This window comes from Aulonocara stuartgranti (genome assembly GCF_965226115.1).
Source record: "Aulonocara stuartgranti genome assembly, chromosome: 6".
NCBI lineage: Eukaryota > Metazoa > Chordata > Actinopteri > Cichliformes > Cichlidae > Aulonocara > Aulonocara stuartgranti.
Window position 1 is genome coordinate 1626242 of NC_138944.1, and position 25043 is coordinate 1651284.

The following is a 25043-nucleotide window of genomic DNA, read 5'->3' on the forward strand; positions in this document are numbered from 1 at the left end:
ATCTTGCCCAAGGATATTTGGCATGCAGCCAGGAGGCAGCCTGGGATCGAACCACCGACCTTCTGATTAGTGGCTGACCTGCTCTGCCACCTGAGCTACAGCCACCCCAAATGTGATTCATAACAGTTGGAATGTGAGTGTGCAGGTCTGTGAAGCCCCCTCCACACCATAATGAGGGTCTGTGGGTCTGTGGGTGGGTTGCAGAGGGAATTGTGTATGGTGTGGTACATTCTTGAAAGTTAATAACCCTGCAAGAGACAAAGAAAGAGCCGGGGAGGTGGAGGTCTGGTGCTTATTCTGGCCGCCTCGCTGTGTTTCCATGTTCTCTCTCTATGAAGCTGTCGCACAAAGTGTTTCTCTGCTGTTTCTTATTGAATCTTCAAAGGCTGATTATTACTTTGTTTACTGTTTACATTCTCACCTTCCTGTTTTCTTTCACTTCTATTATAACTGTTATTTTGGTGGTTACTTGTCTCCATCTTCTCTGATTGCCTTGCTGTATATTTGTAGCGCTGTCACGTGTGCTCCCTGTAAACACACATTTCACAGTGTTTAACCTGCACAAACGTCGCTGCCTCTCATATCTTTGGTTTGTAAACTGTGACATTAATCTGGAGGAAATGTTCTCTGACCTTCATGTTTTCACTCAGACTCAGTTTTACACTTTTTTATACGTGATTCCAAAAACCAAACATACGTCACTGAGACAGATCAGCTATTAGAGTCATAAACAGTAACACATGAACAGTTACAGCCCGACCTTCACATAATCATTAACTGACTCTCACATCTGAAGCCAGACATCACGTCTGCATGTGTGCTGAAATGGTGAAAAACATTAGAACAAAGAAAATTGTTCAAAACATTCCCCATGAACCGGGAGAGCCTGTGCATCACATCCTGTCCTCGTCGGGGATCATATCCCATCGACTGTGCCTCCTGCCATCAGCTCATGACCTGTAACACTGACGGCGGCTGAGAGGAGTTTGGATTTAATAAAGTAGCTGAAAACAAACTCCACACTTCCTGTTCTCAGTTTTCCAGGTGAAACATGATCTGACAGGACAGGTAAAGTCTGCAGAGCAGCATGTTAGAATATCCAGTAGAAACAAGGACATTTACAGCCTGATATCTGCAGCCTTACAGAATAAACTCGGCCTCTCCCCGTCTGTGCTCAGCTGTTCATAAATAATTCAGAGTTGTTGTTTCTGTGCATTCCTCATTAGTGTGTCACTCGTGATCCGATCACACCCACAGCAACTCACGCTTCACCCAGTGATTCCTCCCCTGGATATCAGCTGTTTGAAGACTTTAAGGGGAAAGTTGCTGTCCCCCCTCCAGCGTGATGTAGAGGGCGACCAGAACCATGTGCACTGCTACCTAACCAGCGTCAAAATGCTCGAACCTAATTTACAAGTCATTTGGTGTCTGGTAAACAAGCTCACTTCCTGTTTTACTGACCTCTGAGGTTAAGAGTCCACCACAAAAATGTTCTTTTAGTTTCCAGCAGCACTCAGTGTCTGTAGCAGCGTTATCAGTAATACCAACTTCACCATAACAGTCTGATAAGTTCAGTCTTTATTGGCATGCAAATATAAATAACTTCATTGTTAAAAATGACAGATTAATGTGCCTTTAGTTACATGATAATTACATGTTTGCAGAATATCACAGAATATGTGGGCAGAAGAAAAAACATTAGCTGTCACACACTACTAAAGTAACAGTGACATCACACAGGGACGGGTGTGTTATGGATCAGGACTTTATAAACTAATAAATGTTGTTGAACATCAGTGATCACGTTTAGCTCCACAGGACAGAAACCAAAGCTTAAAACGTATAAAACCAGCAAATATTAATTAATAATGATAATATTAATAATAATAATAATAATAATAATAATAATAATGATAATGATGCTGAACTGATATTAAGGGGAGGATTTGACCAATAAGAAGTAGATAAATAATAAACAGAACAGACCCCAGGTCAGATCCTTGGGTGTGAGTTCAGAGAATGAACTGGGTGTGGACATTTACCGAGGCTGTTGCTGTGAGGAGGTGGAAACCACATGTTATTGTTCATGAAGGTTATTGGCAGAGAGGTGAGCATGAACATCAGAAGCCACCGTTTCCACCAGGATTTCAAACAAACTGGACGCAGGACAAAAGCTGCTGAATCCCTGGATTATGCACGAGTGCAGTTACTATAGCTGAGAGACCAACAGATACCAGAGGTGAGGTGTAAGCTTCTTTAACTGAGTCAGCAGAGAGGGTCTGATTGACAGATGGACGGATCTCTGATTAAGATCAGACATTTCAGTATTCAGCAGTATTACAGTCAGCTGGCGAGGACATATGAGGTGCAGAGAGTTGGCTGTTGAGAAGACGGCTGCAGAGCTGCTTGGACCCGACCTGGTTGGACCCGTTGCTGCTGAGTGTCCTTGTAATGTTGAATATGGTTATTACCAGTGTTGGGAAGTAATGGAGTACATGTACCGCCGTTACATATTTAAAATACAAAATATGAGTAACTGTATTCAGTTACAGTTACCGTTTAAAAAGGTGGTATTTAGAATACAGTAACTTTGTTAAAATAAACGGATTACACGGCGGTATTTTCCTGTTTCATACGTTCGGCTGTCCCCTCTCTATTTTCTGTAAGTCCACACCAGTGGAAACCCAAACAAAACACGCGAGGCTCTAATGCCGTGTCTAAACGTCACGGCCCATGTCACCTCTACTTGCAGCCGCATAATGACGCGAAGGAATATTTTAAAAAATTATTCAAAAAAAGATTTAATATGAAGGCAATAGGCAGAGTGTTACAGGCATCGCATGTATGAAGCATGTAAATATAATAATAACCACTGCAGCCAAACAGAGCCTGACGAGCACAGCTGTGAGTAAGCTATTAAGACTCGACTGTACGCTGTGTTCCTGTTTTCCTCTGAAACAATAAGTTCTGTTGCAGCAGCCTTTCAACGCCTCTCTCTGTCTCTGCTAGCAAAGTGACCCAGACAAAAAAGTAAAGCTAGTTTTCAGCTACGAGCCGACACGAACCCGACGTATCAGCCAGAGGTCCTTTACTACGGTTCAGAGCCGCGGACCTGTTTTATATACGCGAGGAATAGTTTTCTACACGAGATCACAGCAAAAAGTGCAGCCTTACCTAATGTCCACCTACTGTTACTCATTTATATTAAGATTTAAACATCTAGCTGGTGTTGGTGTGGAGAGTAACCTTCAGTAATAAATCACATTCATGTAGTTGTAAAAAGGATGATAATATATTAAGTAATCCAAAGTATTCAGAATACGTTACTCTCATTGAGTAATGTAACAGAATACGTTACAAAATACATTTTGGGGCATGTAATCTGTAATCTATAGTGGAATTCATGTTAAAAGTAACCTTCCCAACACTGATCATTACACAAAAAAGTCTTTTTGTAACAGAGGTTCCAGGTGATGTTGGTCCACACTGCTGCTGAGAACCAGAGGACGGCTCTGGACCAATGGGAGCATCCGGGTTAGAGGGAGTATCACCTGACAAGCAACAGGTAACACTAGTCTGCAGGCAGAAGGAAGGACCCACATGCTGAGCAATGGAAAGGTTTGAACAGGTTTATTTACAAAATGAGGTTATGATATTTCCAAGGAAACACACAGACACAGAAAACCAAGAGTGGGAGAACAAGACAGAAAACATGAAGGATGAAATGTTTTTGGGAACCAGTCTGAACATAAATCACCAAAAGTATCAGCCAACAGTCCGGGTGAGATGCCACCACCAGCCTGCACAGTCTGGGCTGAACAAGGAAGATCATTTTAACACTGGATGGAGAAAACAAGACTGACTCGCTGCACGTCTTGTGGTACAAAATTGTGTAACTCAAAAGTGGAACTCGGTTGATCTCTTTCACACAAAGCCGATGTTTGGACATCGTGGCTGCTTCGCTGCATTCAGTCGACAGCTTTAACTATGAAACCAGTTCAGCTGTACCTGAGCTGAGTGTGTTAGTTGTTTTTAAATCATTGACTTATTTCCCAAATTCCTTCATGCACAGACTTTTTATTAGCTGCAGGAAGTGAAAACAAGCTTTGCTGTGAATTCAACTGAAATGTGAGACTCAATAACAGAAATCTAACAGGCTGACACAGAGGCACATGCAGTTCATAAAATAAATGAAATAATGTAAATAAAACGAAAGCAACTAATTCAGTCAAAAAAACAATAACCTGAAAATTTTCTTTCTGGAAACTCTCGGTTGGGAATTTCTCGTGTGGTCTCAGGTATTTTCAGCATGGTTGTCCGTGATCATGCGATGGGCCTCCAGCTTATCGTATACTGTGGTCAGGCTGGTGTGGCAGATCGTTGTTGAGGACTCTGGTATATTTTCCCCCTGGAGAGGAGAAAGTAGAGGCATCAGATAACAGAGTAAAGTGGAAGAGATGAAATAGATACTGCTGTTCCTGTAACAGGGCGTTCCTGTTATCAGAGTCCATCCTGCTAATGTAAACAGGGCTACTGAGCATGACTCGATAAATGGCAGGAAATGAGCTTCAAGATTATCGTTTTATTTTCCTTGGAAAAAGAAGGATTTCTGCAAAATGTTCATGTCAGGCGAACAACGCAGACGCACACACACACTCAGGGATTGAACCACCAGCCTTCTGATTGGCAGATGACCTGTGCACACCTGAGCCTTTGTGTGCTGCAGCTGCTATTTGCATTCAGTTTCCAGGAACTGGTGAGAACAAACACAGCATGTTTGCTAACAGACACATGATGACATCTGCCCTGGAGACAGAGCTGCTAATGATAGAGTTTCTCAGTGAAACGTCACCAACCTGTCTGTTGTTGCTTATTTGTATTTCACTATATTGGACCTCTTCCTGTGTGCCTGCGGAGCCTGCAAAACATACAAAGCTGAAGTTAAATTTAAACTGACACACTTTAAAAGCACAAACTGACAAGAAAAAGTGAAACAAAAAAGTGAAAGAACAGAAAATAATCAGGTCATGGACGCATGGAGGTAATAAAATGCTTCTGATGATTTACGATCCAGAGGAGAAAAAAGAGGAAGCAGGAATAAACTGTCAAAAATCGCACGAGAAAACCCCTAAAAAACCGAACCGTAGCAAAGCTGGAAACCAGGGCAGCAAAGATTTGCTGGAAAAAACTGTGGGAAGTCCATCCTGTTACAAAGTAAACCACACCAGACACACCTCTGCTGGGTTTTCTGACCATCAGAGCTCTCTTTACAATCCTGTGGCGTCTTTAGTTTAGAAATCTCTATGAGAGGACAGCTGCTGCTGCCTGGAGCTATAGATTTGAACTGAATGCTAGAAAATGAAAGTACATGGAACCAATAACACACAAAGACTCTGTGAGGTTTGTACCAGTCAGCACAAACTGCTAAATACAACTTTCTTGATAAAAACTGAAGTTGAACGAGCAGAGAAAGGTGTTCATGTGTACATGAAACGAGTCTCAGTGAAACCAGAAGGAATCCACAGAGATTCATGTTCATGGGAAACAAATGTCTCCATAGTAACTGTTTGCATCACATCCTCCGTCACGCTGGTGGTCATAGAAACACTTCAGGTGCTTGGCTGCACAAAGGAAAGATACACAACCCTTACATGACCTTCAGACTCACAAACATGCCTGTGCTGTGTGCTCGGCTGACTCTAGATGAGCGTTTGACTCTTGCAAACGCTGAGCGAGCACAGACACGTCGAGGCCTGAAGCAAACTCTAAAACTCCCACAGCCGTCGCAAACACAAAGAACAGGAGTAGTTATGACGTTCATAAAAGAAGAAGTTCTAAGTTCCCCTCTGCTTTTAATTAAAACGAGCTTCCTCTTATAATTACCTATAATACAGCAGCAGCGCTGAACCGATGCTAACACTAATCAACAGCGTGCGTGCATTTTAAGCAAAGTGTTAAATTCACGAGTTAAAAAGGTAAAAATAAGTATCTATACTTCTGTACCCAGTGTGCATGTGCAGGCTGTGAGGTTACTGACTCAGCAGCCAGCTGACGCCTGATAACGAGCACAGGGTTAAAATCTCACAGTCTTTCTAACTTCATCTCCAGACTTCCTGTCTGCTATCGAGTGTTACTTCCCCTCCTGCTCCTCTTCTGGGTTTGCTTCACCAGCTCTGTGCAGGCTTCAGGTATGAACTTTGACTCTCGGGCATCAGTGGAGTGTGACCCTGCAGCGCTGCAAACCTTATAGAAGAGAAAGTGTTGAACCTCTGAGGAGCCACAGCTTTGCTCTTTATGTGCCCACCACTGAGTTGAGCTACATCAAAGCTCTCAAAGATTATTTGCAATCTACTCTGATTAATCACACAATCAGATCAAATCACCTGGTGGAGTTAATGTGATACTACTGTCACCAAGGTGCTGCTTAGCAACCACCATTAAACAGCAGGATGGAGGAAGAACTGCAAACCAACATGACAGGGTGAACCTGGTGTTCAGTATTACCGAAGCATCTGAGGTAAATCACCTCAGTAAGAGATGATGAGGTCACTGCCTGATGATCAGTCAGGTCTCCAGAAAACAGAAGAGTCCCTGGAGCTTTGTGTGGACAGTAGGAGGGTCTAAAGTTTCCCACTAGTGTCAAATCTCTGTTTTATTTTCTCCTGAAACAGGATCTTATATCAAACGTTCATGTTTGAGCTCTTTATTTTTATTCTTGACTCGATCATTCTCAGCAACATCATGAATCCATCAGATTCTCCTGTGTTTTCATGATCAAGGCTTCTTTCCTGGTTTCAGATATAAGAAACTTTATAAAAATAATAGTAGAGCCTGAAATATGAGGCTGATATGTTTGCTGGTATTAACGGTTTGCTGATAAAGCTGCAGACAGTATCTGTATCAGCATTATAACAGCAAATGAACTAAAAAGTAAAAAAATAAAATAAAGAAGAGACGGAGAAACAACCTTTGTCCACCGGATGTTACCAGCTGGGCAAACAGATAATTCATAATTTGTGATATAAAACTTTTCATTTTTAACACTGGGATTTCCAGGCTTCTACCGTTCTACCTTTAAAAGCCGGAGAGCAGTCAGTCAAATGCTGGAGTCGTTCATATGTATATTAGGTCGTTACCTAGGAATTCTGGAGGGAGGGGAGTGGGGGTGAGTGATTGAGGGGGTTTGGGAGTGGAGTGTTTCAGTTTGCCATCTTAGGGAGAAATCAACACATGTCCTTTGTATGTCCTTTGTTGCTGACATTTATTGATGAAAACAGTACAAACAACCAACCATTTGTACACATATTTACAAATAATGATAAAAAGTGAGTGAGTACATTTCAACATTTTCAGCAATCACTCACAATCCTGGCACTGCCACGGTATCTGTCGTCTGCATTTACCACATGTGTATCTGTAGCAGTGAACACATCGCACAGTGGCCTGATTTTTTTTGCATCTGTGTTTGACCTGACACATGGCTCTTTTTCCAGGGCTCGGTGTGGAGTGGCATACCTGAGTGGTGAATTCATTGCGATCTGTCTGTCTAGTGGATTGAGGAATTTCCCTGCGAATCTTGTTGACTGTGCCGAGGATGGTGGTTTTCCGTCCAAGAAGTTTTTACGCAAGTGAAAGCGATGTGAAGAAATTGTCCGTGGTAACATTTCTGCCCTTGTCTAGGAATGGTTCCATCAGCCTCATTACTACATTTTCAGAAAGTCTCTCCCCAGTGGGACAACTGGGGTCCTTGCCAAGATATGGGAAGACATTGCAAATGTACTTGGATTTTAGGTCGCAGGCCACCCAAAACTTGATCCCAAACTTGTCCGGTTTACTTGCAATATACTGCAGGAAACAGCACCGAGTCTTTGATGGGAAAAGCTGTTCATCAACGGTGATATGTAGACCAGGGTTGTAGCACGTGATGCAGTTGGTGACAAATGATCCCCACACACTGGAAATTGCAGCGAACTTGTCAGTCTTTGCTCGATCACAGCGGGTGGACTTGTCATCAAAGCGTAGGTGTTGCATGATGTCTTGGAAGCGGTTTCGTGCCATACAGGGAGTGCAGAATTATTAGGCAAATGAGTATTTTGTCCACATCATCCTCTTCATGCATGTTGTCTTACTCCAAGCTGTATAGGCTCGAAAGCATATCGAAAGCCAATTAAGCATATTAGGTGATGTGCATCTCTGTAATGAGAAGGGGATGCAGAGGGATGCAGCAGTCTCAAAATTGCAAAGCTTCTGAAGCGTGATCATCGAACAATCAAGCGTTTCATTCAAAATAGTCAACAGGGTCGCAAGAAGCGTGTGGAAAAACCAAGGCACAAAATAACTGCCCATGAACTGAGAAAAGTCAAGCGTGCAGCTGCCAAGATGCCACTTGCCACCAGTTTGGCCATATTTCAGAGCTGGAAGAAGTCTGCATCCTTCAAGAAAAACATGATTTTCATGCAGGACAATGCTCCATCACACGCGTCCAAGTACTCCACAGCGTGGCTGGCAAGAAAGGGTATAAAAGAAGAAAAACTAATGACATGGCCTCCTTGTTCACCTGATCTGAACCCCATTGAAAACCTGTGGTCCATCATCAAATGTGAGATTTACAAGGAGGGAAAACAGTACACCTCTCTGAACAGTGTCTGGGAGGCTGTGGTTGCTGCTGCACGCAATGTTGATGGTGAACAGATCAAAACACTGACAGAATCCATGGATGGCAGGCTTTTGAGTGTCCTTGCAAAGAAAGGTGGCTATATTGGTCGCTGATTTGTTTTTGTTTTGTTTTTGAATGTCAGAAATGTATATTTGTGAATGTGGAGATGTTATATTGGTGTCACTGGTAAAAATAAATAATTGAAATGGGTATATATTTGTTTTTTGTTAAGTTGCCTAATAATTCTGCACAGTAATAGTCACCTGCACACACAGATATCCCCCTAAAATAACTAAAACTAAAAACAAACTAAAAACTACTTCCAAAAACATTCAGCTTTGATATTAATGAGTTTTTTGGGTTCATTGAGAACATGGTTGTTGTTCAATAATAAAATTATTCCTCAGAAATACAACTTGCCTAATAATTCTGCACTCCCTGTAGTTCCAATTATCTGTGGGTTTCCCAGGTTTGCTGACCAGCAGTCATTTACACTACCTTTCACCCCAATAGAAGCGTACGCTGCAGATGGAGAGCCAACGGCTAAGGCCAGGAGAAGTATCTCGAGTCGCCTTCAGAGCTTCCTGTGTTTCATCACTCTTGACATGCTTCATAGCATTCAAGAATGGACTATTCAACATGCACAGCAAACGGAGCATGTTCATTGGTTCATGGACCTCCCTGAACTAATGGCATTTATTGCAATTGTCATCTTGCGGGGGGTTTACAGGGTTCCATCGGTAAATGACTGCTGGTCAGCAAACCTGGGAAACCCACAGATAATTGGAACTATGGCACGAAACCGCTTCCAAGACATCATGCAACACCTACGCTTTGATGACAAGTCCACCCGCTGTGATCGAGCAAAGACTGATAAGTTCGCTGCAATTTCCAGTGTGTGGGGATCATTGGTCACCAACTGCATCACGTGCTACAACCCTGGTCTACATATCACCGTTGATGAACAGCTTTTCCCATCAAAGACTCGGTGCTGTTTCCTGCAGTATATTGCAAGTAAACCGGACAAGTTTGGGATCAAGTTTTGGGTGGCCTGCGACCTAAAATCCAAGTACATTTGCAATGTCTTCCCATATCTTGGCAAGGACCCCAATCGTCCCAGTGAGGAGAGACTGTCTGAAAATGTAGTAATGAGGCTGATGGAACCATTCCTAGACAAGGGCAGAAATGTTACCACGGACAATTTTTTCACATCGCTTTCACTTGCGCAAAAACTTCTTGGACGGAAAACCACCATCCTCGGCACAGTCAACAAGATTCGCAGGGAAATTCCTCAATCCACTAGACAGACAGATCGCAATGAATTCACCACTCAGGTATGCCACTCCACACCGAGCCCTGGAAAAAGGGCCACGTGTCAGGTCAAACACAGATGCAAAAAAAATCAGGCCACTGTGCGATGTGTTCACTGCTACAGGTACACATGTGGTAAATGCAGACGACAGATACCGTGGCAGTGCCAGGATTGTGAGTGATTGCTGAAAATGTTGAAATGTACTCACTCACTTTTTATCATTATTTGTAAATATGTGTACAAATGGTTGGTTTTTTGTACTGTTTTCATCAATAAATGTCAGCAACAAAGGACATACAAAGGACATGTGTTGATTTCTCCCTAAGATGGCAAACTGAAACACTCCACTCCCCCACCCCCTCAATCACTCACCCCCACTCCCCTCCCTCCAGAATTCCTAGGTAACGACCTAATATACATATGAATGACTCCAGCATTTGACTGACTGCTCTCCGGCTTTTAAAGGTAGAAACGCAAAATGATGACTCCGCGGTGGTCTAAGGTAGAAAACCAAAATGACTGCTCTCCGGGGGTCTAAGTGTTTTAAACTGCATTGTCCTTTTATGTCTGAAGGTTCTCAGTCCTCCAGGTTATCATAGTCTAAGAGCTTGGAAAGAAAATCTTGAAGACGTTTCACCTCTCATCCGAGAAGCTTCTTCAGTTCTAAGGTCAAATGGTGGAGAGTCCCAGATTTAAACCTAGTGGGAGTTTCCCCCCACAGAGGGACAAAAGGACACCCTGATGATCCTCTAATCGCCTGAGCCAAGGTGTGAAACTGGGTGTGGGTCCCAATCAGCCAGGGTTTTGGGTGAGCTCATTGTGAAACCTGGCCCCACCCTATCGTGTAATTTCCTGAGGTCAGATGGTCCAGGATGTGAGTGGGCGTTAAGGCGTCTGGGGAGGGAACTCAAAACTGGATTATAGATGGCAGAGAGTTGGTGTCGTAAACCACCGCCTCTGTTCAAAGATGGTCGCTCACAGTGGACATAAATGGCTTCTTTCACTCCTGTTGGAAAGGCTGTCAGCTGTGTGGCGGAGCCCCCTTGTGGCGAGAGAGCACAGTTGCACTATTGAGCACATGTTCCAGTGATCAGAGTTGGAGCTAACACATAGCAAGAGCCACCTGGCAGACTGACTCTGCAGGGGATGTCTACACACGGTGTGAGTTGTGTGCGTCGCTAAAGAACTGTGAGTAGACATGGAGCCATGCCTGGAAAGGGCAGTTTTAGTCTTTTATGCCAATTAGACATTTAGTGGATGTAGAAGTGCAATGTGTATCGACCTGTTCGCTATGTGGCTAGTTCATGCTACTAATGCTACCTGTTATGCTACATACCTGCTAGCTGTAAGCTAAACGATTTGGTGTTTGTGATATATTGTTGTTGGGTGTATTGGCAATCAATGTCATGTACTGTAAGGGTTTGGGAGTAGTGTATGAAACTCGTGCATGTAGATGTTCATATAGGAATTCCCATTTGTAGTTCTGGTTTGATTCGAAGAACGCTAATGCATCATAATTCATGACTTAGATGTTTATTACATTGAGTATTCTGTATATGTTCTGTTCACAGACCACACACCCACACCCCTCACCACTCTGTAAGCCTGCGGTTGCATTACTGTGTTGCTGTACTGTGCTGTTAAGCTGAGGAATCACAGTAAAGACGGTATAACCTTTATCTGTGCGTCCTGTGTGTTCTGACCGACACCCCAAGGTGAACACCACTGCTATTCAGCCAACGCCTATACAGTCCTGGGTTCAACCCAAATTAACATTGGTCCTTCGAGCCGGAGGGTGCTTTCCTTGGATCCTAAAGATGCAGCCTAGTTTCTTCTCCAGTGAAGATGTCTCAGAATCAATTCGCCCAAGGCGCCAAGTACAACCTCCCCCCTACCTTGCAGACTATGAGGTGAGCTTGGTGGGCCACCAACGAGACATGACATCCTACCGTCACTCGTACACAGCACAGTATGCACCCGGGCTAGAAGAGCGAAAGCAGTATGTGCCATCGGCAGTGTCTGTACAGACCTCCCGCTCGTCTAGCCCAACAAGTCAGCCTGGATGGAAACACACCGTGGATGAATGGACCGCTTCTCCGAATGATCTGCAGGATATGCGGCAGCATGTGTCCAGTAGGGATGGCCTGAACCATCAGCCTCCTTCTCCTTTCCATCGACCATGGGAAATGTCTGCGGTTTCGGGTTCGCAGTATGGTATGAATGGCAGACCTCAGCCTTACGCCCAAACACGTGAACCAGACAGAGGTGGTTACCTGTCAGAGCAACGGGACCAGAGACCACCCCCAACACATGTACCCCCCTGTCTTCCTCCCAACGTATGCAGCCCATCAGTGTCCCCACGATTAGTTCCCATACACATAGAATAGATGCATGAACGAGTCCATGGCCGCAGCATGACAATAGGCAGGACATCCATGCTCAACAAGAATACCAAAGGCCATACTTTCTCCCACCATCAGCTCAGAGTATTCCACCCAAGGATACTACAATGATTGATACATTGGATAGGATGATGGGTGAACTACAGCTGTTAAAGGAGCAGACACTGACAGCTAGTCGGCCAACCCCGCCATTCCCCAACAGTGCACCTTCCTTTCAGTTTGAACATCCACCTATCATTCAGCAACATTTGAAGTCTCCTTGGCAGGAGCAGTTTTCTGCTAGGGCTTATCCCAGTTTCCAGAGTCAAACCCCCACCAACATCTGGAGCCAGCAGCCCGTCGCCGAGGTACCAAGACCTATCACAACATCATTGCAATATAAACCTCATCCATCCCCAGCCTACCAGCCACCACATGTAATGGCACAAGAGAAAACATAGAGGGGTCCAACTCCAAGTATTCCTGATCTCATTAAGAAGGACCCAAGCGAGTCCTGGGTTCAACCCAAATTAACAACTCCTCTTTCAAACCATCTGTCCTCTCTGTCCAAAATGTGAACATTGGCATCCTCAAAGAGTGACGTTTGACCTTTAGATGCAGATGGACTGCTGAGTCTTGTCCTGTGGAGGTGGCTCTTCTATGTTGTGCCATGTGCTTGTGAAGTGGCTGTTTGGTCTCTCTGATGTAGAGGTCTGAGCATTCCTCGCTGCACTGTACAGCAAACACCACATTGTTAAGTTTGTGTTTTGGCGTTTTGTCTTTGTGATGAACAAGTTTGTGTCTGAGTGTGTTGCTGGGTCTGAAATACACTGGGATGTCATGCTTGGAGAAAACTCTCCTGAGTTTCTCTGATACACCGGCTACATAGGGGATGACAACATTGTTGCGTCTGTCCTTCTTATCCTCCCTCGCCGGTGTCTGATCTTCTTTTCTGTGCCTCTTTGCTGACTTTAAGAACGCCCATTTAGGATAGCCGCACGTTTTAAGTGCTTCCTTTACATGTGTGTGTTCTTTGTTCCCCTTCATCACATGATAACATCCAGAAGCCTTCAGAGCTCACACACTGCTTCTCATTGAAAACAGTTGGTGGGTGCGGTTAGTTTGCCGCTGCTCTGGCTCCTTGAATGCTCGTGTCCTCTTTCACTTTCCTGCATTAACGCCTGACCCTCCTCCACATTACATCCTGCCTCGCCCTTCCTCTGCTTCCTGGAGTATGAAAGTCCTGCTGTCCACACACAGACGACTGACTGAATGTTCTGTTTGGAAAATGTTCAAACTGCTGCAGATTTCTGAAAACCTTTGAAGTTTTCAGGTAAGAAAATCATATTAAAGAAACTATTGGATTTTTAACAATAGAAACATAATCGCTACATAAAACGATCACTTATTGCTGAAAACAGACGTCCTTGTATTTGAATCAACCCCCACAAATGTAGCATCACTGGGAGGTCCAGGATGTCCTCTTAACAGTACAGTACAGAGGTGGGACCAAGTCATTGTTTTGCAAGTCTCAAGTAAGTCTCAAGTCTTTATCCTCAAGTCTCAAGTCAAGTCTCAAGTAATGTCAGGCAAGTCAGAGTCGAGTCTCAAGTCACTGGTGTAAAAGTCTGAGTCAAGTCACAAGTCTGAAACTTTGAATTTCAAGTCCTTTCGAGTCTTTAAAAAAAAAACGAAAAAATAATGTTGCAGTTATGCTAAATGTAAATATTAGACCATGTAATTTTTAAATCTGTGTTTTTCTCAACACATGACAAAATAGTGAACTTAGAAAATATACACAAATTGTGAAATTGCACCTCTTTAAAATGCAGCTCAATTAAACCTAGCTCCAAGAATAATTTTCACCGACATTTCTGAGATAAGCTGCATGTTATTCTTGGATGCGGTTGTAGGACCAGCTTTAAAATCGCATGACAAAAATATACACATTAAAAAAAACTGAATCACCAACGTAGCCTGGACAACATTTGCTAGTTAGATGAAGTCAGCTATCTCATCTTAGCATATTTATATGCATATTTATAATCATACGGTTCTTGGAGTGAGTGCATACACTCATGAAGTTTAGTAACTTCCGGTCACTGCAACAAGCCCAGGTACAGTTTACCGACAGATGGTTACAGGACCTTGAAATGCACCGTGTAGAACGAAAGACCATCGTAAGTATCATAAGTTTACCAGTCTCACAAATCGTCATCATAAATACACATTCCTTAACCGTTTATTAATAGGACCTTTGAGCTCAACGGTAATTAATTAGTAGTGGAAATAATTTCTGGTAGCATCACAGAAATGTAGCAGTGACAATAATACTGTATGCTGTAATCGTACTGGGCAATTAGTGATACAAAAAACCTGTTTTATCCTGTGAATAAAAGTATATGTTTTTGTCAATGTACCATAATAACAGAAGCGAAACGCAATATTGTGTCAGGACAATTCACTATTTATGCACAATAAATAAAGGAGCATAGCGCCACAATTTCTGTTCAGCGCCAGACTTGCTTGTAACCTATATCACCAATTATGTTATGAAAATGACGCATTAACTACAACAGCAGACTGACCTTCGTGTAAATGCTTGGAGCAGACTAACCTGTGAGCTGGAGAGTTCTGGGACGTTATATTTGATCTTTGAATGGCTGCAATCCAGTCGCCTCTTTGTTACTTCGGAAACATGGCTTGAACAATTTCTCTTCAACGACGTAATCCGATAACGACCGATCTCTTTACCCGTCGGCTTCCCGTGGCTGTCATGCGACCGGCTATTGCAGTTAATAATACAACAGCTTCTTGACATTTTTGTGTTTCTTTTTATCGCTGTATAACTGATTTTAATTGAAAGCCTTTGTGCGCTAGTACCGCTTGCCACGAGTTCCCAGAATCCTTTGCGGTTCTACCCGTGAATGACGTCACATTTTCAATCTCTATATAATATGCATGTTAAATTTTATATTTGGGGTAAAATATCAAGTCTTTTCAAGTAAACCGGTTCAAGTCCAATTCAAGTCCCAAGTCATTGGTGTAAAAGTCCAAGTCAAGTCACAAGTCTTAGAACATTTTTTCAAGTCAAGTCTAAAGTCATAAAATTAATGACTCGAGTCTGACTCGAGTCCAAGTCATGTGACTCGAGTCCACACCTCTGGTACAGTAGGATCAAATTAATCACTAAAGTTTGCCTGATGTAGATCTCTCAGACCCACGTCTCCCACAGACGGCGAGTATCAATCAAGGTTATTGATTTTTAATCATTGCTGATGTGAGCAGGCAGCACTGAGAGGAAGAAGAGTCACAAGTATCAGAACCAGAAGCACAAAGACAGATTCACTGATGTTATCATCAAAACTATGAAGAAACAGAAGGACTGTTCATGGACACAGGATCAAACAGGAAGTGGACACAGCTGGGGAACGAGACACAGGTCCAGGTAATCAAGACAATGTGTCATGGTCTGGGTCTGATGACCCAGAGCTCATGTATTTCTTGTATATGTTTTTCCGTATGTTATGTTTTGGTGGTTTTCTCTCCCTTTTTTGTCCTTTCTCCCTGGGTGCTCCCGGATGTTTTGGGGTCGCTGAGGGGACTGCGACCCGGAAGTGTTCCCGCACTGGGGACTGCCGCACCTGCCGCCCATTAGCCCTCACCAGCTGCAGCTGATGGCTTCATGAGGGGCGTCTTATTTAAGAAGGTGGCGGAGCCCCAGTCGGCGCGGGATTATACTAAGTCGAACCTGTTAAGTACCGTAGATTAGTGTGTTGAGATCGGCTTCGCTGCTAAAGGCTGCCTGCTGAGCTGTGTGTGTGTTTTTGTGGCACCAGGAGTCGGGAGTCAGGAACGTCGTCACGAGGGGAAATCACGGAGTGGAATCGGGTTTTTGGAGTTGTCACCTTTTCACTGCTATGGACACGTGCACTGTGTGGGATTCTTAGAGGAATCGCCACAGGAGTCACAGTGCTTGAATTGTATATAGTTGTCGTTTCTGTCCACTCACCATAAATAAATCCACCGTCCTTCACTAGAGTCTCGCGTTTGGGCCCTACTTTCTCTACAACTCCACGGTCTGCCGTCGCAGCCCGTGACACAATGAGACTGTAGAAAGAAAGAACTACAAAGTAAAACATGGACAAAAACCACTGAAGCAGGAAGACATGAACATAAAAACACTAAACATGAGAAGACTGTGTCAAAAAGGAAAACAGGAATAATGTTTGAAAACTCTGCAGGGAAGGAAACGGGAAAGAAACAAAGAAGGAAACCAGAATATCATCACACTTAACTGACACTGAAAGTGACCCAATAATCTCACAAGACATGAAAGTCACAGTTAGAACAAGTCACGCAGACAGGAAGAGGATTAGTTCTCAGTATTAATAGATACAGGAAACCAAACGTTAGCTTAACAATGAAACTCCCGGAGCTTCTGGAACAAAACCACACGACCACGACACACAACCACACAGAGTCCCACATCCTGCTTTTAGTACTTGAGTCCAGAGCGGGCCGTGTCCTCCTGAGACCAGCCTGCTCATTACGTCCTCTGTAGTGGATTCAATACTTTTGTTCTCAGGAGGACAAACGACGACAGACCCAAAGGAGTTAATGAGCAGAGACATTTGCAGTTATGAAGTGAACAGAGGTCTACCTTCAGTACGTGTTTGCTTTCTTTTCAGTCAGTTCCTGTTGTCATATATAACACGCACAGTTTACATGGGAATGGAGATTTAAACGACTTCATTATTTTGCATAAAAACCTCCCACAGAGTAAATGCACTTTAACTTTTGCTCCAAGCTTGGCTCGTCAGGTTTAGTCAGATGTGATCAAACACAGAGCTCACAGTGACGGCTGCATGTTTCTACTGAAGCAGCTCAACCACAAGATCCTCTGTGACACAACACGGCAGCATCGAGCCGGCAGCATCGAGCCGGCAGCCTCGAGCCGGCAGCCTCGGCGGCATCTTAGTGCTGATAGTGATGCGCTGGAAGCAGCTCATAGTTCCACTAACAGGACAAAGACTCTACTGAAGTCAGTCACACTACAGTTAAACACAGACGTGTTACAGCTGAGTGGACTCAAATGTGTTTTTGTCTAATATCATCTGGATCTGAAGGTTTAGACCTACAAGCTCCAAAGAGGTTAGAAGTAAATACAATAAATAAAATAAAAAGAGAAAATAAATACCTGCCTTGTGCCTGTCCGTTTGTCTTCGTTTTGTTTCGGGAAAGATACTTTGACTTGATGATGAAAGTAGCAAGTATGATCATCACAACCAACAGGACACAGATTATAATGAGGATGTTATCTGTCAAACAGGAAATCAGATGTCAGCAAACACAGTGAACAACATGTTTAAAATCACAGTTGGAAATAATCTCACAGTTTCTTGGTTTATTCGAGCTGTTGGTGTCGTTGTCGTCTGTGTCTCCACAGGTGGTTCTCACACGGACAGGAAGAGTTTTCTCCTCTGCAGGGTTTGCAGCCACACATCTGTAAGAGGAGCTGAAGTCCTGTTTGTGCACAGTGAGAGGCAGAGAGAGCGCAGAGCTGCTCTGGTTCAGCATCTGCTCGTCTTTGAACCACAGCAGTGTGGTCTCTCTGTCCACCCGACACAGTAAGGAGCAGCTCTCAGAGCTGGAGTTCAGCTTTGTCACGTTAGGTGTTGGTACAGGATCTGGAGGAGAAAAGTGATGGAGAACAAAAATTAACGTAAGAAAAATGTTTTTAACTTTCTGCTTTTTGTTAGTGAACATCATCAGGACAGCAGAGCTCTGGTTATTGCTGCTTTAATGCAGTCAGTGAACATTAATATGAAACTGCTCATCTCAAATTTTACTTTTTTACCGAAGCAGCTTTGCCTGATTTTTAGCCCCGCCCCATACCAGCCTCCTTCTGATTGGCCGTCTCTCACAAAAACCTGTTTTGAATGACGTTGGCTTCTCTGATTCGATCGTGTTTTTATCACAAGAGAAATATTGCCAAGTGAAGTACTGCTTTCATCATGTTTGGATTACAGTAGTTCCTTGTTCACATTTGTAAGCAGAAACTCGCTGGAACATCTACAGCTCTCTCCCTCTGAGTTTGAGCTCCGTGGACTCAGTGGTCTAAGAAACAAATAAAAACTCATCTTTTTAAACTTGCCTTTAGTTCTTTTTTTAGTTCTTTGTGATGGCTGTTTAAGCTAGAACATAACACAGAATAGAAACACGCAGTAAAGAGACGCTGTCACAGAGTGAAGACGTGATCATCTACACAGGAAGTCAACACGTTTCCAGACAGTCAGTCCTGGAAAGCCTCACAGAGCTGCATATGTTCACATCACTGACAGACTGCTGGGTTCTTTGCATTCAAACTTTATAAAAGCAGCACTTTGGTCAACATTTCTGAGATGAAGGAAATAAGACTGGAGGAGCTTTGACATTTGTGGCAACGTCAGATAAGGATTCACTGAGGCAGGAGAGGCTGTGGGTGTTGAGGCTGACAGAAAAGTATAACTGGGTGTCATCTGCATAGCAACAGAGAATTCACTGATACCATTAACTGGTCCAAGGATTGATCCCTGCGGGACTCCACACAGCAGCGGTGCAGACGAGGACTCACACTGATTAATATGAATTCTGAAGTATCGCTTTGATAAAGTGAAGAAAAGCATTTGAGAGCAGCAGCGACGAGCAGCCTGATCAACAAGGCTGCAGACACGTCGAGCAGGAAACAAATGTCTTCACCTCTGAGTGCAGAAGTATCATTAGTAACTTTAATAACGCCGTGTTTCTGCCTGTAACTGGAATTTACTGAAGATGTTTCCTCCAGCAATCTGAAGAAGCTGACAAACAACAACTTTTAAAGGATTTTGGAAATAAACAAGTTTGGAAATCGGCCATCAAACATCTGAAACAGTGAGATTGTTTTTTCCAGCAAAGACAGCGGCTGCTTTAATAATCTGGAATGCAGTCAGATGATGATTTATCAGCCAGATGATGTCATGACAGGATGAGGTGAGCATGACGAGCTCTGCAACGTTTCACAGCGTCTGAAGATGTGGGAGTGAAAGCAGAATGAGGAGGATGAAGGAATCTGCTGATGGCGTCAAACACGAACCCCGAGCTTGTTTTCTTTAATCAAACATGAGATGTTTTCACATCTTTGATGAGCTGGTTAGATGTGATCAATAACTCCTTTATATGGAGAATGAACACGGAGATCAGGCTTCTTCCATCTACATTCAGCTTTTCTGCACTTTGATGTGATCACTGATCCAGGGGGAAGGATTGATGATTGGGACTAATCTGACTTTGCAGTAAGGAAAGAAAAGAGCAGAAAACCCGAGTGCTCATTAAAGATGTGAGATTTAGACAACAGTGGATCCAGAACTGTGTCAAAGAGCATGAATGTGTGATCGCAGGTCAGACGTGTGGAGGGAATTTAGAGATAAACCGAGAGTAAAATCCAGATCTGGTGTTTGGGGCCGGTAACATGTTGCATAAAATAAAATGATTTCTCTAATGTTAATAAATTCTGTATCAGGGCAGTTAGAGAAATCATCCATATGTAGATTAAATGATTTGATCAAAATAAATATTTACAGGTCAGAGGAGATAAAAGGAGATAGAAGGAGTTAAAAGAACCAGGATTAAATGGGACACAGTTTAGTTCAGCGGTCCCCAACCCCCGGGCCTCGTACCGGTCCGTAAGTCGTTTGGTACCGGGCCGCGAGAGTTGAGGCTCAGATGTGAAATGTATGGTTTTCAGGGTTTTTATCGGTTTTCAGCGTTATTTTGTTATCGTTTTGATCGTTTACTCGGTTTTCCTGGGTCTTTTCACGTGTGTTATGAATAAATCTTCTTTTTTTCGGTACCGGTACTGGTTTTATTTGTTGTATTTATCTGCGACAGCTCAAAGGCCGGTCCGTGAAAATATTGTCGGGTATAAACCGGTCCGTGGTGCAAAAAAGGTTGGGGACCGCTGGTTTAGACCACTGGTGCTCCTCCACCATAAAGACTCCATCACAGTGCAGGTTAGTACTGAGTCTGGGTGCACAACTATGGAAAACACTGGAGTTTTTCGCTCTGCTCCTTATAATCGCAGGAACTGATAAAGAGGTGGCCGACTGAGAAAACAGGTGAAGTCTTGGTATCAGTGGTTATGTAGGTTAGCAGGCGTGACACGGTTTAGTAGTGATGGTGACAAAATATCAGTAATAACATGATTTTAGGCGACACGCTGGTCTGGGCTCAGTCCTACACGAGTGAAAGGTTAGTTCAATGATTGTGGGCAGATTGAACCCCAGAGGTTTGGGTGAAGGGGTTGTTTCAAAGTTCAGGGCGCTGGAGGACTGTCTTTATTCCTGCAGCAGCCCTTCAGCCAAATGTGCAGCTGATGCAGCTGGCTGAAAAAAACCAAACAGGCAGAGGACCAGCAGACTCCTCACAAGGTGCACAAAACCTTGTTCGAGGGTCTCCAACTGACTGTTTTTAAGTCATTAGAGCCAACTAGTGCTGAGGCTTTGTGGTGAATTTTCAACAGCTGCAGATCGGTCGGAGTAATATCCTCCACACAGGCGCCATAATAGCAAAAGGCACGGCCACCATGTTGGACCGTAGAGGTGCCCACAACCACACTGTGGACAGGCATGGCTTTGAGGAGATGGCAGATGATGTGGACCTCAGGGGCAGTACAGCATTTGAGGTTGGAGATGCAGCCGTCGAGGCAACAGGAGGAGCTGCAGCAGTGCTCGAGACAGAAAAGCCTGGATGCTCAGCTTGGTGTCATGCAGGTGTTTGCACTATAGCCAGGTAACTGGGAAGAGAAATGGCAAGGGAGCCCAGGAGAGGACACAGCTGACGAGTGAGGTTAGTGAGGCATCCCTGTCAGCCATTCCCCTCCTCAGTGCTGAGTGGCGCCTGGTTTAGTGAGGATGTAGATGGAGCACCACCCTTATTGTCCTTTACCACCACCCACACATCTGGGTTGCAGGTTGCAGACTCTGGACTTTGACCTCGCCCATGAGGAGCAGTCACATCTCATCAGACATAGATAGATTGACTGAGACGACAGGCCCTCCTGTAGATGTGGCTGAACTGGTTCCAGTGGAAAGTGGTTTGTGAGCAGCTGGGGCTGAGCACAGAGTGAACGGGGAGCAGGTTTCTCTACTGAGACGCGTAGAGAAGCCAGGTGGTTAGCTTGTGTGGTGGCCATAGATGAAAACTCCAGGATAAGCTCGTCCTTCATCCTAAGGTCCTGCTTCAGTTGTCGGGTATCATCTTGTAAAAGTACGTCAGTAGGTAAAGCCCACAGACAGCTGTAGCTTCAGGGCAGCAGACAGCTAGCAGACAGGCTAAAAACAAGGCTAGCTAACAAAGCCCTGGTAACAGACTAACAAAGTTTGGAGGTTCGGCAAGAAGACGTCACAGTCTCAACACCACCCAAGAAATAGTAAAGCCTTAGAAAACACATGTGGTTTGTCCTGTTCACACACCTGCCCACTGTGGGCGTTCACAGGGATGTTTGCTGGCAAACTCTTTATAATAAAGGGAACCCGATAAAGAGAAATGTGAATATTGTGGGGAAGATGAAATAAGAGAACATTTTTTAATGTCACTGTCATAAAAATGCAGATTAGAGACAGCAACTTATTCCAATCTTAAACTGTATATGACTGATATACTGAACAGTGAAAGATGTCAGGACATCTACTAACACACACTGCTTGTTCTATAGCATTTTATGTGATGTCTTTGAGGGCAGGGGCATAGTGCGATAACGTGTTTGTGCAACAACCACAAGAGTGTGGGAGGAGACAGCGGTGAGAGCTGTGCAGCAAACAGCACAAACAGTGAACAAAGCAACAGTTTGTGCATGTTTGAGGGTTCCTGCAGTGGCAGACGTGATAAAAACTCAGACGCTTTGGTGTTTGGAGTAAAAATCTGCCAAAATCAGCTCTGTGATGACCTCCTGCAAAAAAGGGAGGAGCTAAAACGGCCTCTCTTGAGGATTATTCTGGTGCGTGCTACATACCAGCTGTTGGCAGTAAAGTCCAACACTGTCTGTTGTAGACCATGTGGGTCTGCCCACACCTCCCCATATGAACTCTAAGGGTCTGTTTGTTGGGTAAGCAGCGATCCTGGAGCAGGGCTTTGAATTTCAGGTGAGCTGCTCTGATGTCACAATCAACACAAACTCTTTTTGTGCTCGTTTCCCTTCAACCAGCAGCTTCTGACTGTTCTGTTCAATCGTTTGTCTAAACGTCTCGGTCACATCTTTGCTGTGAAGCTCTGTGGACTCAAAACCTCAACTTCTGTGGAAGCCTTTCTTCTTCCTCTACAAGGAACCAGATTTTCTTCCTGTCAAAGGTTATTGGTGTTACTGGTTAAATCAACCACAGGTAGCGTGATGATGATGAGAGGAGATTTACTGCAGAACTGTCTGAAAACAAACCACACGAGTAGGGATGGGTACCAGTATCTGGTGCCATTATTGCACCAGTTCTGACATAAACTGTAGTAACCAGACCGAAAACCAGCACACATTTCGGTGCTTTTATTTTTTCCTGAGATGTCACACACTTTGGATTCTATCCAATCATTTTACCTTTCCGAGGATAGTAGGCGGGCCCAGGTACGTACATTCTTTTAGAGCAGAGCTACAGATTAAAAATGCCCAAGGTGAAGCGGTCAAAAGTCTGGCTGTACTTCACAGCAAAATATGCAAACTCAGCAGCAACAAGTGCTTTAAGCTGATACTGTGATACTGTCAAAGGAGGTAACACCTCGAATCAGATGAAACACCTGGTGATGCATAGCGTTTTTTTAAAAGCCGAGAAATGCACCGTATTTGATAGCTTGCTGCGAGACCTCACACCGAGCGCATCTACTGCGGGCCCGGAGTTAGCAACATCCCCCAGGAACCCGAAGAGGAGAGTCCTGGCCCCTAGCCCTGCCAGTGTAGCAGAAATGATGAGGATGATGATGCAGCAGCAGCCGTTCTTCTCTGCGTGAGTAGCTTAATGTTGTTCGTGTGTAATTCACGTTGAGTAGGCTAACCACGTTATTACATTAATGCATGTAAGGTGAACTAGCAAACACCGTCGTAGCTACATGCGGCTGTCGTCTTCTTGTTTGATGGCAGATACTCCCTTCACCCTGGCCAAAAAGGGTAAAATGACCAAAGAAAAAGTGGAAAACAGCTGAACATGAGAGGTTTTTGGACAAAGTTTGTGTTTTTTCCATTGTTTAAGCACCAGCATCGTTTCAAAAGTACCAGTTTAGCACCGGTATCAGATAAAACCTAAACGATACCCATCCCTACACAGCAGAGACAGCAGACTGCCAAACCTCCATTATATCCATTTGAATCTCATTATAAAGGTTTATGAGGGATTTCTCAGGTTTCCTGTCAAACTAGCATCACTATCAGCAGAAGGTGCTGAAGAGGACACAGAAGAAACAAACGCTCTGATTCAAATCCTCATGAAAGGAAGAAAACAACACAAAGACATGATTCTGTGTGTGGGTGCGTTCCTGTAACTACATGACTGTCGTTGGTTTTCTACGACACAGACAGCAGCTTTGTAGTCAGACACAAACATTACAGCACAATGTGTTGCTTCATGATGGAAACCACAGCTCGTGTTTTGTAATGTGTTCCTCTCACAGCAGCAGCCACAGGAAGTCACCATCAACAACAAACCCGTCAAAATAAAAGTGTCTGTTCTGCTTGTTAGGCAGTGTAACACTGTAGGCCACACAAGACTGACAGGTGGCAGCTGGGCTGTTCAAATATACATGTTTGACTGTAAGAAGTAACTGTTAATGCTTCATAAAGAAGTTCAATACCTTAGAAACTCACAGGGTGCTGTGCTGAGCTGTGATTGGGCGATAGTTAGGCACTAGTGGGAACATGGCCAATGAGGCTTTGTGTTACTTCTCTGTGGATTAACGTGACCATGAAATGGGAAACATGTTCAAGTAAACAGGAAGTTTTGTGTTTTGGTTTAAAAAAGCTGTTAAATAAAAACGTGTTAATTTCAGTTGTTCTGCAGGATTTTCTAAGAACAGTGTTTAAAGTTTCTGCTTTGTCCTGTTCTTTCATTCACTTTGTACACATCAGTAATGTTGGTGAAAACACTGAAGTCAAAGCTGATTATTCCTTTCACACCAGACATTTGTGGGATTATAAGAACAAAAAGCTGTTTTTATTCTGAAGTGATGATATGACCAAACTAATGAGGAACATACAGACTGAGGTCACATATGGAGCTGGGATGTTGCACAAAAACATACCAGAGTAAATGTGAGACTTACCGTACACTGTGAGCTTATATGATGATTTCCTGTTTCCTTTTCCTGTTTTAGAGTCAATGACATAAATCCCTGAGTCGTTCCTCTGCAGCTCTGTGAGTGTAAAGAGTCCAGAGTTTCTGTCCCACTGAAGTCTGTTCATGTAAATGTCCTCTGATATGTCAAATATCCCGCCTTTCACATCAGCAATAGTCGTTCCTCCATATGACAGATATCCTTTCTCCAGCACAGAGTCAGGTAGAGTGATGTTTCCTCCCACAGTGCCCGTCAGGTTCTTCTTCACTTCCTCAGAAGCAGAAAATCTCATCACTGTAAAATATGAAGAGATCCAACAGTCAGTGAGAACTTTAATGAAAGTGATCAGAGATCTTACAAAGAGCCA

The 25043-nt window shown here is 43.8% G+C and overlaps 1 protein-coding gene across 6 annotated transcripts in view; it reads right to left on the minus strand.

Annotated features, from left to right (window-relative positions):
- Positions 1 to 1555: 1555 nt before the first annotated feature.
- LOC309707992 (SLAM family member 7-like) overlaps positions 1556 to 25043 on the minus strand; it is a 37100-nt gene continuing 13612 nt past the window's right edge. For 3 of the 6 annotated variants that reach the window (XM_082535670.1, XM_082535669.1, XM_082535671.1), the window contains 6 exons: positions 24665 to 24970; positions 17746 to 18039; positions 17550 to 17670; positions 16362 to 16459; positions 4857 to 4918; positions 3616 to 4408 (listed from right to left, as the gene is read on the minus strand). In XM_082535670.1, coding sequence (XP_082391796.1) covers positions 4295 to 4408; positions 4857 to 4918; positions 16362 to 16459; positions 17550 to 17670; positions 17746 to 18039; positions 24665 to 24970 — 995 coding nt within the window. In that variant the 3' untranslated portion in view covers positions 3616 to 4294. The other 3 variants (XR_014277145.1, XR_014277146.1, XM_082535672.1) reach the window with 3 other exon arrangements.